The sequence below is a fragment of the Psittacula echo genome, assembly GCF_963264785.1.
Source record: "Psittacula echo genome assembly, chromosome: 6".
Taxonomy (NCBI): domain Eukaryota; kingdom Metazoa; phylum Chordata; class Aves; order Psittaciformes; family Psittacidae; genus Psittacula; species Psittacula echo.
Window position 1 is genome coordinate 79,803,596 of NC_137743.1, and position 11,941 is coordinate 79,815,536.

The following is an 11,941-nucleotide window of genomic DNA, read 5'->3' on the forward strand; positions in this document are numbered from 1 at the left end:
TTACGTGAGTGCCGCTGCCGACGGGGATGATATTGTGTCTCGCGCTTTAGGGAAGGATGGTGCAAGATCTGCCACTGCAATCAGGAGGCAGAGTCTAGTGCCAATGTGATAAGCCTGGTATGTGGGAAGTCACACTTGGTTCCTGAAATCTGGGAAGTCTGGTGACCAACTGGGAAAGAACCAAGCGTATCTGTCAAAAATTATTTCAGTGGAAATTGTATAAAAACCAAAAATGAGGTTTATCGTGACATGTTGCATGCATTTCTGTAATTGTTCTATCAAATGCCAGAGCCATTTGGGAATCGGAGTAGCTAGTGCTCAAGCTTTAGCAAGATTGAATAAGTTAGGATGTTGACTTGCTAAACAAACTAATGCTACAGAATCCTCTCTCTCCCCTTTGCTCACTGATGTCGACTCTATTAGGCATGCGACTTTACAAAATAGGGCAGCAATTGATTTTCTCCTCTTAGCACATGGACATACGTGTGAAGTTCTGGAAGGAATGTGTTGCATGAATTTGTCAGACCATTCAGATCCATACATGAAAGTATCCGTAAATTAAAAGATAGTGTGATGAAGTTAAGGGAAGATGATACAGATTGGTTATCATCACTTTTCTCCGGCTGGGGTATAACTGGGTGGCTATTGACTTTGGTTAAGGGAGGATTGATCTTTTCGCTTTCTCTCTTTGCCATCATATGTGTCGTACCTTGCTTGTTACAATGTATGCAGCAAATGTTATCCCAAGCTTTTGAAAAACGTGTGTATACTGCATTGATAAAACAAGAAGTGGGAACTGTGAGGGTTGGAATGCATCAAAACAGTCAGAGACCATGACAAGGAGGAACTACAGCAGGCAATTAGAAGTGACCTGTCCCTGACTGGTACTGGATAGAGGATGTTGATGAGAAAAATCAGATAGACTTTTTGCCCAAAGTCATAAATGTAACCGCAAGGCAGACACAGATGTGGTTAGCTAATTGCTTGGATGCATACAAATATCATGCAATCCTTGTAATAAACGATCCAGCTTGTACTGGTCTCCACGCCTCCCCATCCTCACACCTTAGAGCTCATCCATCTTCAACCCCAGGCATGGGCAGGGACACCTTCCACTAGAGCAGGTTGCTGCAAGGCCCTCTGTGCAACCTGGCTTTGAACACGACCAGCCATGGGGCAGACACAGCTCCTCTGGGCACCCTGTGCTGTAGCGTACCAAAGATGAACTCCAGTTCTGGTGAAATCTGAAGACATTTATTTTGCATCTCACATCCCTTTTATAGTCTAAGTATAACTTTGTACTCTGTTACTTCCTTATCATCCCGATTCAGGGAAACTACTAAGGGTTACAAATATTTACATTGTTTGGTCTGTTTCTGAGATACACACCCTGCTTTACCTCGCAAACCGCCTGCTTTGTTTTGCTAACTGATCTTGGAACTTCATTGTTCTCTTGACTGTTCCCAAGGCTTAAGCCCGACCAGGGCAATAGCACCTGGTGTTTTCTTTACTGTTCCCAAGCCTTAAGCTAGACCAGGGTGATAACACCTGGATCCATTTGATTAACTATTTCTATCCCGTCACCCACCCTGTGCCAGTGTCCCACCACCCTCACAGGGAAGAACTTCCAAGATCTCACGTCAGTCTCCCCTCTCTGTCAGGTTAAAGCCCTTCCCCTTGTCCCATCCCCACAGGCCCTACACCACACCAGAAATGAGGCCAGATCCCAGGATCATCCCTTGACAGCCGCAGCGCTCCGCTGCCGGCTCAGCCAGCACAACTCGCACACTGAGTCCAAACCAGCCACTCTGGAGAAGTCACTTGAGGTGTTCTTGGCAACTCCTAAAGCACCCCAAGATCGCCATCGCCACCCACCTCGTTCCACGCTCCTGTGTCCACAGGTGTCATCGACTCCGAGACACCAAGAAGGGAACCACCAGAGGAGCTGCTCTTGCCTCCTCCACCGGTAGCTTGTGTTCCGTGGGGCAGCTGTGGTCTCCCAGTGCTCCCACTGAAGGGTTCCAGGAGGTTTTGTGGCCTCACACACCTGAACACAGGGAGTTGCAGAATCAGCCACGACTGTGGTCCTCAGTCACCATGGTCATTGTGAATGCATGAGCTCTGGTTTGGTCCATGGGGTGCTCTGGAGGTCCTGCAGGCATTCTCTGGGATTTTCTAGGGGTATTCCCAGCATGCTCTGGGAGCACACAGAGACACAGGGGCTTGGAGCAAGCTGCTCTTGTGGAAGCTGTCCCTGCCCATGGCAAGGGTTGGAGCTGGATGAGCTTTAAGGTCCCTTCCAGCCCAACCCAGTCTGGCATTCCATGATTTTCTGCTGTGCCAATGTCGGTCACTCTCCAGTTCTCGTAGGTGGCCGTGACGCCCTGTTCCATTGCCCAGGTTGAGCTGTGACCCCTCGCATGCTCCACCTCCACACCAAAGGCACTGAGGAAGAGCAGCCCATGAGGGACCTCCCCGAGCTGACTGGGCAGAGGCTGGTCCCCTGCAGCGACTCCCGGAGCACCCCTGAGTGCCCAGTGCCATGGGCACGATGCTGCCGCCACCACAAAGCCGTGGTGGTCACTGTGGAGACACCCATTGTGACGGGGCCCCCACGCTGAGCGTGGGCTATTTAAGGAGCCAGAGCCCTGCAGGAACCAGTGCAGAGGAGACCCCTCCCTCGGGAGGCTGCATTTCCCGTGGCTGCCCTGCGCATCCAGGTACATGTTCTTTGACTTTGCAATCCCGTTTTAGTGTTGCCTTGAAACACATGGTGGGTGCGTGCTCTAAAGGGAGGAGAAGCTGTCAGGAGATGTGCTGGTGCCATCCCAGCTGTAGGAGCAGGGGCTGGGTGAGGAGGATGCGTAGGGCTTGTTCACGTGCTTGGAGCTGAGCTCTGCCTGCAGAGGTGCTGGGGGCGAAGCAGGAGCCTTCTGTGTGCAGGAGCTGCTGGTGTCAGAGGTGCTGAGAAGGTGTCAGGGCAGGAGCAGCCCCTGGGCAGTGCAGCTGCTGGTGCTGTCCCTGGGAGCTCAGCTCAAGGGGACCTGCCTGGCTCCGGCAAGGCCCGCGCAAGCCCCCCGGGCATTGCAGAAGGCGGGAGGGGTGCTGGCAGTTTCTAGTGATCCCTGTGCCAGGCATTGCAGAAGTCACAGAAATTTCTAAACTGAAAAGTAAGAAAATAAACACTTTCAAATAACTTTTATCCGTTGCTCTTTGCAATCTTCCTGCACTTGGAAACCTCCAATGCACTGGGCAATCTGAAAGACTTCACAAAACCCAGAGGATTTAATGAGCCCCATGGTGTATTTGGGCTGATTTCATGAATCTCAGGTGCTGAGAAGGAGACTGAGGAAACCTCTCAAGAAGTCCAAGTCAGAAACTAAGCCCCAAGTCCCTTCAGCATTAATGGGCCTCACTGAGGGCTGTTACTGACAAAGCCTCCCCAGGGACTTCTTAAAGCAAGTAGCTGGAGGCTGTGATTACTGGGAGGCAAAGGCAAAATGCAGGTGTCTGGTGGTGAGAAAACCCTTGGTTTGTTTGATGAAACAGAAAGGCCAAGCCCTGACCACAGCCCTTGGAGAAGGAGAGCCTGAAATCCTGAGAATGAAAGTTCTCCTCATAGGCCTTGATGAAAGAGGCAACTGCCATAGCCCAGGGCACAGAGACCTTTTGTTCTTTTGGGCCTTTCAGCCTTGCCAGAATCCTCACTCATCTCTGCTGCAGGCTGTCCTGCACTGGCCCATGCCTGCACCTCTTTCCCTTCAGGCTCTTGACACCCATCTTGCTTTCCCACCTGGCTCTCACCTGGCATTTCTGTACCTTCAGTCACATCTCGCACCCATCGCTGTCTGCTCCTTGAAACACAAAGCCATGGGCTGAGCCAGACTCCCTCTGGGTGACCTCTGGCACCACAACTCCACATTTGAGAGACATTTCTCTTTCCTAACTTTGAGTCTGAACCTTCCATGCTTCCTGCCTGTAGCACCCTCTCTGCTGTGCACACCCCTCTCTCTGCCCACACTCACAAGTGTCTCACAGAAGCTTTGCACTTCCCCTGCAGCAGTGACCCCTCACTGCAGGAGGTTCCTGCATTCTCCAGGCTCAGGGATGGATCCTGCATTCCAGGCAAGTTTGGGTAGTGCAGGAGAGGGAGACAGGAAGGTCGGCTCATGGGGCATGAGGAGCAGTGTTCAGGCACCCCCAGCAGTGGGCATTCCCCATGGGCCACGCTGAGGCATGTTCCCATGAGGGAAACTTCTCAGACAGCCTCTGGTTTGTCCAGGCTCTGCAGCTACACTCCAGGAACACCTACTCCTCCTCCACCTACAGACATCAACTGCTCTCCATTGCTGGGCTCCGTCCTGCTTGTAAGGATTAGTTAAAGCCCTGAACCATCACCTTGCTTCTTGCTGACTTCCCTCCACCCTCCTTCACCTCCCTGCACACTGCTCATTGCCACCAGTAACTCACTGAAGAGTTAAGAAGCTCTCAAGGCTTTCCTCAGGGGGTGACCGTGTTTCTCCATTGACCATTGATGGATCCATGGAGTGCCAGGTGTGAGGTTCCTGCAGAGGCAGAGCTGCCCCTGGGCAGAGCCCTGCTGCCGGGAGGGGTGTGCAGGGCTGAGCTGAGCACACAGCCCATGGGATGGGCTCTGGGAGCACTGAGAGGGAGCAGAGCTGGGCCCAGAGCAGCAGCTCCTGGCAGGGACAGCTCCAGGCGGCAGAGACATGGGCAGGGAGTGGGGGGAAAGTGCAGCCCAGGCCTGGGGAGGGTGCGTTCAGGCAGCTCTCTTGGTGTCTGGCACTGGAGGTGGCTGCTGGCCATGCTCTGCTGGGCACAGTCCGTTGCTTCTCCCCATGAGAGCTCCATGATCTGCCCTTTGAAACCGTGCTGCCCTGCTCTCAGCACAGGACAGGTGTTTGTGGGGGTTCTTAAGATCAATTTGTGTGTGAAGGCATCTTACAGACACTGCAAGTGAAAGCAGAGGGCAAATGGGAAAGGACTGATGGACACTGCAGCTCTCCTGGCTCTGCACTAAGTTATAAAGAGCTGAGAACTTCTCCCTGTTTCAATACTCTTCTGATTTTCAGTCATACAGAGAATGTTTTATAAAAAACAACTCTGCAGTGTTATGCCGGTAAATAAATAACACAGAGCAGTTGACGTCCAGCTCCCCCAGCCTCTCCCCACAGGCACCGTGCTCCAGTCCCTGCCTGTCCTCACGGCCCGTTGCTAAATGCACTCCTGCTTACCAATGGTGTTCCTGAATTGGGGATCTGAAACCTAGATGGAGTATTCCAGAGCATCCCTTCCCTTGTCCTCCTGCCGTGCTCCTGGTCATACAGCCCGCCATGCTGCTGTCCTCCCTTGCTGCCAGGGCACACGCTGCCTCCTGTCCAGCTCCTGCCCACCCAGACCTTTCCCATGGGCTGCTCCCAGCCAGGCAGCCCCAGCCTGGGCCATTGCAGGGGAGTCCCCTGCAGGGACCCCTGTGTCCCCTGCTCTCCTGCCCAGGACACCCTGAGAGCTCTGCCGCTCCCCCATGCCATCCCATCTCCCCACACCAGCACAACAGCCCCGGCCCTTGGGCTCCTCAAGAGCTCTTCCTGCTCCAGGCACAGAGCAGCCATCCCAGAGCTGGAGCAGCCAGAAAGCTGATTTCATTCCCCTTCATTCCTGCCATGGGAGGACATAGCACAGAGGGGATCCTCAGCACAGCCCTGAAGATCTGCACATAGGACCCCACAATGAACACAAAACAGCCAAGTGCCAAACAGAAACTTAGCACAAGAAGCCCAACTTCCCTGAGGTAGGAATGCGAGCAGGAGAGCTTGAGGATCTGGGGGATTTCACAGAAGAACTGCTCCACAGCATTGCCTCGGCAGGGGGGGAGTGAAAATGTATTGGCTGCGTGCAGCAGAGCATAGAGAAACCCAGCGCCCCAGGCAGCTGCTGCCATGTGGACACAAGCTCTGCTGCCCAGGAGGCTCCCGTAGTGCAGGGGCTTGCAGATGGCAACGTAGCGGTTGCAGGACATGACAGTGAGGAGAAAATACTCTGCCGAAATGAAAAAGAGAAAGAAAAAGATCTGTGCAGCACAACCTGTGTAGGAGATGGCCGTGGTGTGCCAGAGGGAATTGGCCATGGATTTGGGGACAGTGGTGGAGATGCAGCCCAGGTCCAGCAGGGAGAGGTTGAGGAGGAAGAAGTACATGGGGGTGTGGAGGTGCTGGTCGCAGGCTGTGCTGGTGATGATGAGGCTGTTGCCCAGGAGCGCAGCCAGGAAGATTCCCAGGAAGAGCCAGAAGTGCCAGAGCTGCAGCTCCCGCCTGTCTGCGAATGGCAGGAGGAGGAAGTGGGTGATGGAGCTGCCGTTGGACATCTGCTGCCTCTGGGCATGGGGCACTGTCACAGGAGAAAAAGGCAGTGACAGGTTAGGACAGGAGGGATGTCACATATAGAAATTCAATTTACACACTCACAACTGTGAACACTTTCAGGCTACAGAAGAGAGGCTCAGTGTGAGTTGGTTGTGATTATCTCTGAGGTTGTTTGGTTTGTTTGTTTTCCCAGTGTCACAGCTGACAAGTGACATTTTGGGGATAAATTTGCTAAGAAGTATTTTGAAGGCAACTGTGAAGAGTCTCAGCATTGGGCAGAAAAAAGGGCACAACTGTCTATGGTTTCGTGCCTACCCAAATTGCTGCAGAGTCCATCAGTCTGGTTCTCAGCTGCCCTGCACTTTCTAGAGGGACAGTCAGCTCCTTGCCCAGCAGAGCATGGCCAGCAGCCACCTCCAGTGCCAGACACCAAGAGAGCTGCCTGAACGCACCCTCCCCAGGCCTGGGCTGCACTTTCCCCCCACTCCCTGCCCATGTCTCTGCCGCCTGGAGCTGTCCCTGCCAGGAGCTGCTGCTCTGGGCCCAGCTCTGCTCCCTCTCAGTGCTCCCAGAGCCCATCCCATGGGCTGTGTGCTCAGCTCTGCCCTGCACACCCCTCCCGGCAGCAGGGCTCTGCCCAGGAGCATCTCTGCCTGTGCAGGGTCTCAGGAGAAGCTCACACAAGTCCTGACAAGACTCTCGGTGCCTTCTCCAAAGCAGAGAAGGAAATTCCCAGCTCCCACTGCCCAACCTGCCCACCAAGAGTGGAAAACATCAGAGCTCAGAATCCTTCCTTTGAAGGCAAATGCTGCCTCAGTGTCTTTCAGAAGGACCCTCTGAACTCAGAGTCATGTGGAGCTCTGAGCAGCCCTGACTCACACAGCACCTTCTCCAGTGCACAAGAACGCTTTTCCTTTCCTTTCCTTTCCTTTCCTTTCCTGCCAGGTGGTGTTCCTTCCCCCCGAGCTTCTCCCCCAGCACTGTGGGGAGCTCCCGGGCAGGCTGAGTGTGGGGGTTGGAATGCATCGAAACTGTCAGAGACCATGGGAAGGAGGAACTACAGCAGGCAATTAGGAGTGACCCGTCCCTGACTGGTACTCGGAAGATGTTGGAACTGGCAAGGAACAAGGACGTCGGAACTGGAAAGAGGATGTTGACAGACCTTTCGCCTCATGTAATTGCAAGGCAAACACAGATGTGCTTGGCAAATACCTCTGGGTCCGTGCCTTTCATCCTCATAGCTGAGTGCTGACCCTGGCAGGAGGCAGAGCTCCTGCCCCTGCACACAGCCCCTAGGCTGCAGCGACCCTGCTCGCAAGGACAGAGATGGGCACCCCTCGCTGCACACCCACAGTCACAGCCTGCAGCCAGCCCCGGGACAAAGGCCTGCCTTACACTGGCCATCGCACAGTGCAGAGTGAAGCCCTGCTCTGCAGAACATCATCCTCCTCCTTATCTACACAGAGAAACCAAGGGAGTCCCCCTGACAGATCCCATGGACTGTCCGAGGCAGCAGGCTCTGACTGGGAGGTAGAAGTTCTCCTGCCCTGACACCTTCTCAGCAGCTCTGACACCAGCAGCTCCTGCACACAGAAGGCTCCTGCTTCGCCCCCAGCACCTCTGCAGGCAGAGCTCAGCTCCAAGCACAGGAACAAGCCCAGCGCCTCCTCCTCACCCAGCCCCTGCTCCTACAGCTGGGATGGCACCAGCACATCTCCTGACAGCTTCTCCTCCCTTTAGAGCACGCACCCACCATGTGTTTCAAGGCAACACTAAAACAGGATTGCAAAGTCAAAGAACATGTACCTGGATGCGCAGGGCAGCCACGGGAAATGCAGCCTCCCGAGGGAGGGGTCTCCTCTGCACTGGTTCCTGCAGGGCTCTGGCTCCTTAAATAGCCCACGCTCAGCGTGGGGGCCCCGTCACAATGGGTGTCTCCACAGCGACCGCCAGGGCTTTGTGACGGCTTCAGAGCATGCAACTCTGTCTGAGGACAGGTGAGCAGTCAACAGAGAGTTGATGGGTCAGGTTTAAAGGGAGAACAGCCATGGGAGACATTACTGTGGGCATCTGCTACAGACCACCTGATCAAGAGGACTCTGTGGAGGAAGCACTCTACAGACAGATAGGAAGAGCCTCACGCTCGCAGGCCCTTGTTCTCATGGGGGACTTCAACCACCCTGACGTCTGTTGGATCAATGGTACGGCCCAGCACAAGCAATCCAGGAGGTTCCTCGATTGTGTGGAAGATAACTTCCTTCTGCAAGTAATAGAGGAGCCGACAAGGAGGGGTGCCATGCCAGACCTCATGCTCACCAACAGGGAAGGGCTCATTGGAAATGTGACACTCCAGAGCAGCCTTGGTTGCAGCCATCATGAGATGGTCGAATTTGAGATCCTCAGCACAGTGAGAAGAGCGTGCAGCGAGCTCACTGCCCTGGACTTCAAGAGAGCAGACTTTGGCCTCTTCAGGAACCTGCTTAGGAAGGTTCCATGGGATATAGCCCTAGAGGGCAGGGGAGCCCAAGGTTGTTGGTTGATATTCAAGGATCTCCTACTACAAGCTCAAGAGTATTGCATCGCAACTAGAAGGAAGTGCAGCAGGACGGCCAGGAGACCTGACTGGATGGATAAGGAGCTGCTGAGGAAACTTGGAAGGAAAAAAAAGGCTTATAAAAGGTGGAAGCAAGGACAGGCAGTCTGGGAAGAATACAGGGATGTTGTCTGAGAAGCTATGGACCAGGTTAGGAAAGCTAAGGCCCAGTTAGAATTAAACTTGGCTAGGGGTGTGAAAGATAACAGGAAGGGATTCTATAGTTACATTGCAAATGAAAGATAGGGTAGGGACAACGTAGGCCCCCTCCAGAAACTATCAAGAGAACTGGCTACCCTAGATTTGCAGACGGCTGAGGTTCTTCATGACTTCTTTGCCTCTGTCTTCACTGGCAAAGGCTCTGACCGCACCACCCAAGTCTTGGAATGCAGACACAGGGAATGTGAGAATAAAGACCCTAGGCCCACTGTAGGAGAGGATCTGGTTTGAGACCATCTTAAAAACCTAAACGTACACAAGTCCATGGGACCTGGACATCCATCTGCGGGTCCTGAAGGAGCTGGCAAATGAAGTTGCTAAGACACTGGCCATCATATTTGAAAAATCATGGCACTCAGGTGAAGTTCCTGATGACTGGAGAAAGGGAAATATGACCCCATTTTTCAAGAAGGGGAAAATGGATGAGCCAGGGAATTACAGACCAGTAAGTCTCACCTTTCCTCAGTCCTCAGTCTCCTCTCAGCACCTGAGGTTCACGGACTCAATCCAAATACACCATGGGGCTCATGAAAACCTTTGGGATTTGTCAAGCCTTGCAGATTGCACAGCACATTTTAGGATTCCGAGTGCAGGAAGATTGCAAAGGGCAACGGATAAAAGTTATTTTGAATTTTTTTTTCTTACTTTTCAGTTTAGAAATTTCTGTGACTTCTGGAATGCCTGGCACAGGGATCACTAGAACCTGCCGGCACCCCTCCTGCCTTCCGCAATGCCCAGTGGGCTTGCGTGGGCCTTGACTGTCCCCTTGTGCTGAGCTCCCAGTGACAGATTTACAGGAGGGTGAAAATTTCTGAAACCGTTCTAGCAGTGATTATATTTGAAAAGTTTGTAGTTTGCAAAGAAAGCCTTTGTACATATGTTAAAATTTTGTAACTTTGCTGTTCTGTATTTTAGGTACTGTTCCAGGACGTGATTGTGTTTAGAAATCATAAATCAGTAGAGAAGCTTCATACGTTGAATACTGCAGTTGTGTTGGTTTGTATCTTAGGTACTTTATAACTAAACGCTACAATGGTGACTTTAGGAATAGAGACAAATATAACCTAACCCTAACCTAACCCTAACCCTAACCCTAACCCTAAACCTAACCCTAACCCTAAACCTAACGCCTAACCCTAACCCTAAACCTAACCCCTAACCCTAACCCCTAACCTAACCCCTAACCCTAACCCCTAAAACCTAACCCCTAAAACCCTAAACCCCTAAACCCCTAAAACTCTAAAACCCTAACCCCATAAAACCCTAACTCCATAAAACCCTAACGCCCTAACCCCATAAAACCCTAACCCCATAAAACCCTAACCCTAACCATAACCCTAACCCAGCAGAGAACCCTAACCAGCAGAGAAGCTGTGGCTGCCCCATCCTTCGCAGTGTTCAAGGCCAGGTTGGATGGGAGTCAGGTTTGTTCTGGAGCAGTGCTTTGTCCAGCTCTGATAATCACAAGGGATATCAGATAAATTCCAACTTGATTGTAAAGTTCACTATTTGTACTTCTGACTCGGATGAGTCTGGGCTGCACAAGAGAGGCTCGGCATGGCCTTAGAATTGTAGAATCATAGAATAGTTAGGGTTGAAAAGGACCTTAAGACCATCTAGTTCCAACCCCCCTGCTATGGGCAGGGCCACCTCACACTAAACCATGTCACCCAAGGCTCTATCCAAAATGGCCTTGAACACTGCCAGGGATGGAGCATTCACGACTTCCCTGGGCAACCTCTTCCAGTGCCTCACCACCCTTACAGTCAAGAACTTCTTCCTTATATCCAATCTCAACTTCCTCTGTTTATGTTTGAGCATGTTACCCCTTGTCCTATCACTACAGTCCCTAGTGAAGAGGCCCTCTCCAGCATATTAATAGGCCTCCTTTAGATACTGGAAGGCTGCTATGATGTCTCCACGCAGCCTTCTCTTCTCCAGGCTGAACAGCCCCAACTTTCTCAGCCTGTCTTCATATGGGAGGTGCTCCAGTCCCCTGATCATCCTTGTGGCCCTCCTCTGGACTTGCTCCAACAGTTCCATGTCCTTTTGATGTTGAGGACACCAGAACTGCACACAATACCCCAAGCGACTGCACACAGCTGGCTCATGGTCATTTTCTCATCAAAAATCATTTTGTCTGTGTTCTTTATTTCCTAGGCTAACACTGCTGACATTTTTCCTTTGGCGTATAAAGTATTCTACGGATGACTGAAAATGGGAAGAGTATTGATACAGTTGGAAGTTCTCAGCTCTTTCTAGCTTAGTCCAGAGCCACTAAGAGTCCTTTCCCATTTGACCACTGCTTCCACTTGCAGTGCTTTTAAGTTGCCTTCAAACACAGATTGATCTTAAGAACAACCAAGCATCCTGTGCTGAGAGCAGGGGAGCAATGATTCAAAGAGCAGATGACGGAGGTCTCATGGGGAGAAGCAAAGGACTGTGCCCAGCAGAGCATGGCCAGCAGCCACCTCCAGTGCCAGACACCAAGAGAGCTGCCTGAACGCACCCTCCCCAGGCCTGGGCTGCACTTTCCCCCCACTCCCTGCCCATGTCTCTGCCGCCTGGAGCTGTCCCTGCCAGGAGCTGCTGCTCTGGGCCCAGCTCTGCTCCCTCTCAGTGCTCCCAGAGCCCATCCCATGGCCTGTGTGCTCAGCTCTGCCCTGCACACCCCTCCCGGCAGCAGGGCTCTGCCCAGGAGCATCTCTGCCTCTGCAGGGGCTCAGGAGAAGCTCACACAAGTCCT

General features: G+C 52.6%; 1 protein-coding gene across 1 annotated transcript; it reads right to left on the bottom strand.

Annotated features, from left to right (window-relative positions):
- LOC308223303 (olfactory receptor 14A16-like) lies at positions 1–6,263 on the bottom strand (the record flags this gene model as incomplete). The annotated part of the gene is made up of 3 exons (XM_080622060.1): positions 1–74; positions 5,779–5,872; positions 6,101–6,263. Coding segments are annotated over 3 exons (331 nt in total), but the record flags the coding sequence as incomplete, so codon positions are not given.
- Between the last annotated feature and the right edge of the window lie 5,678 nt (positions 6,264–11,941).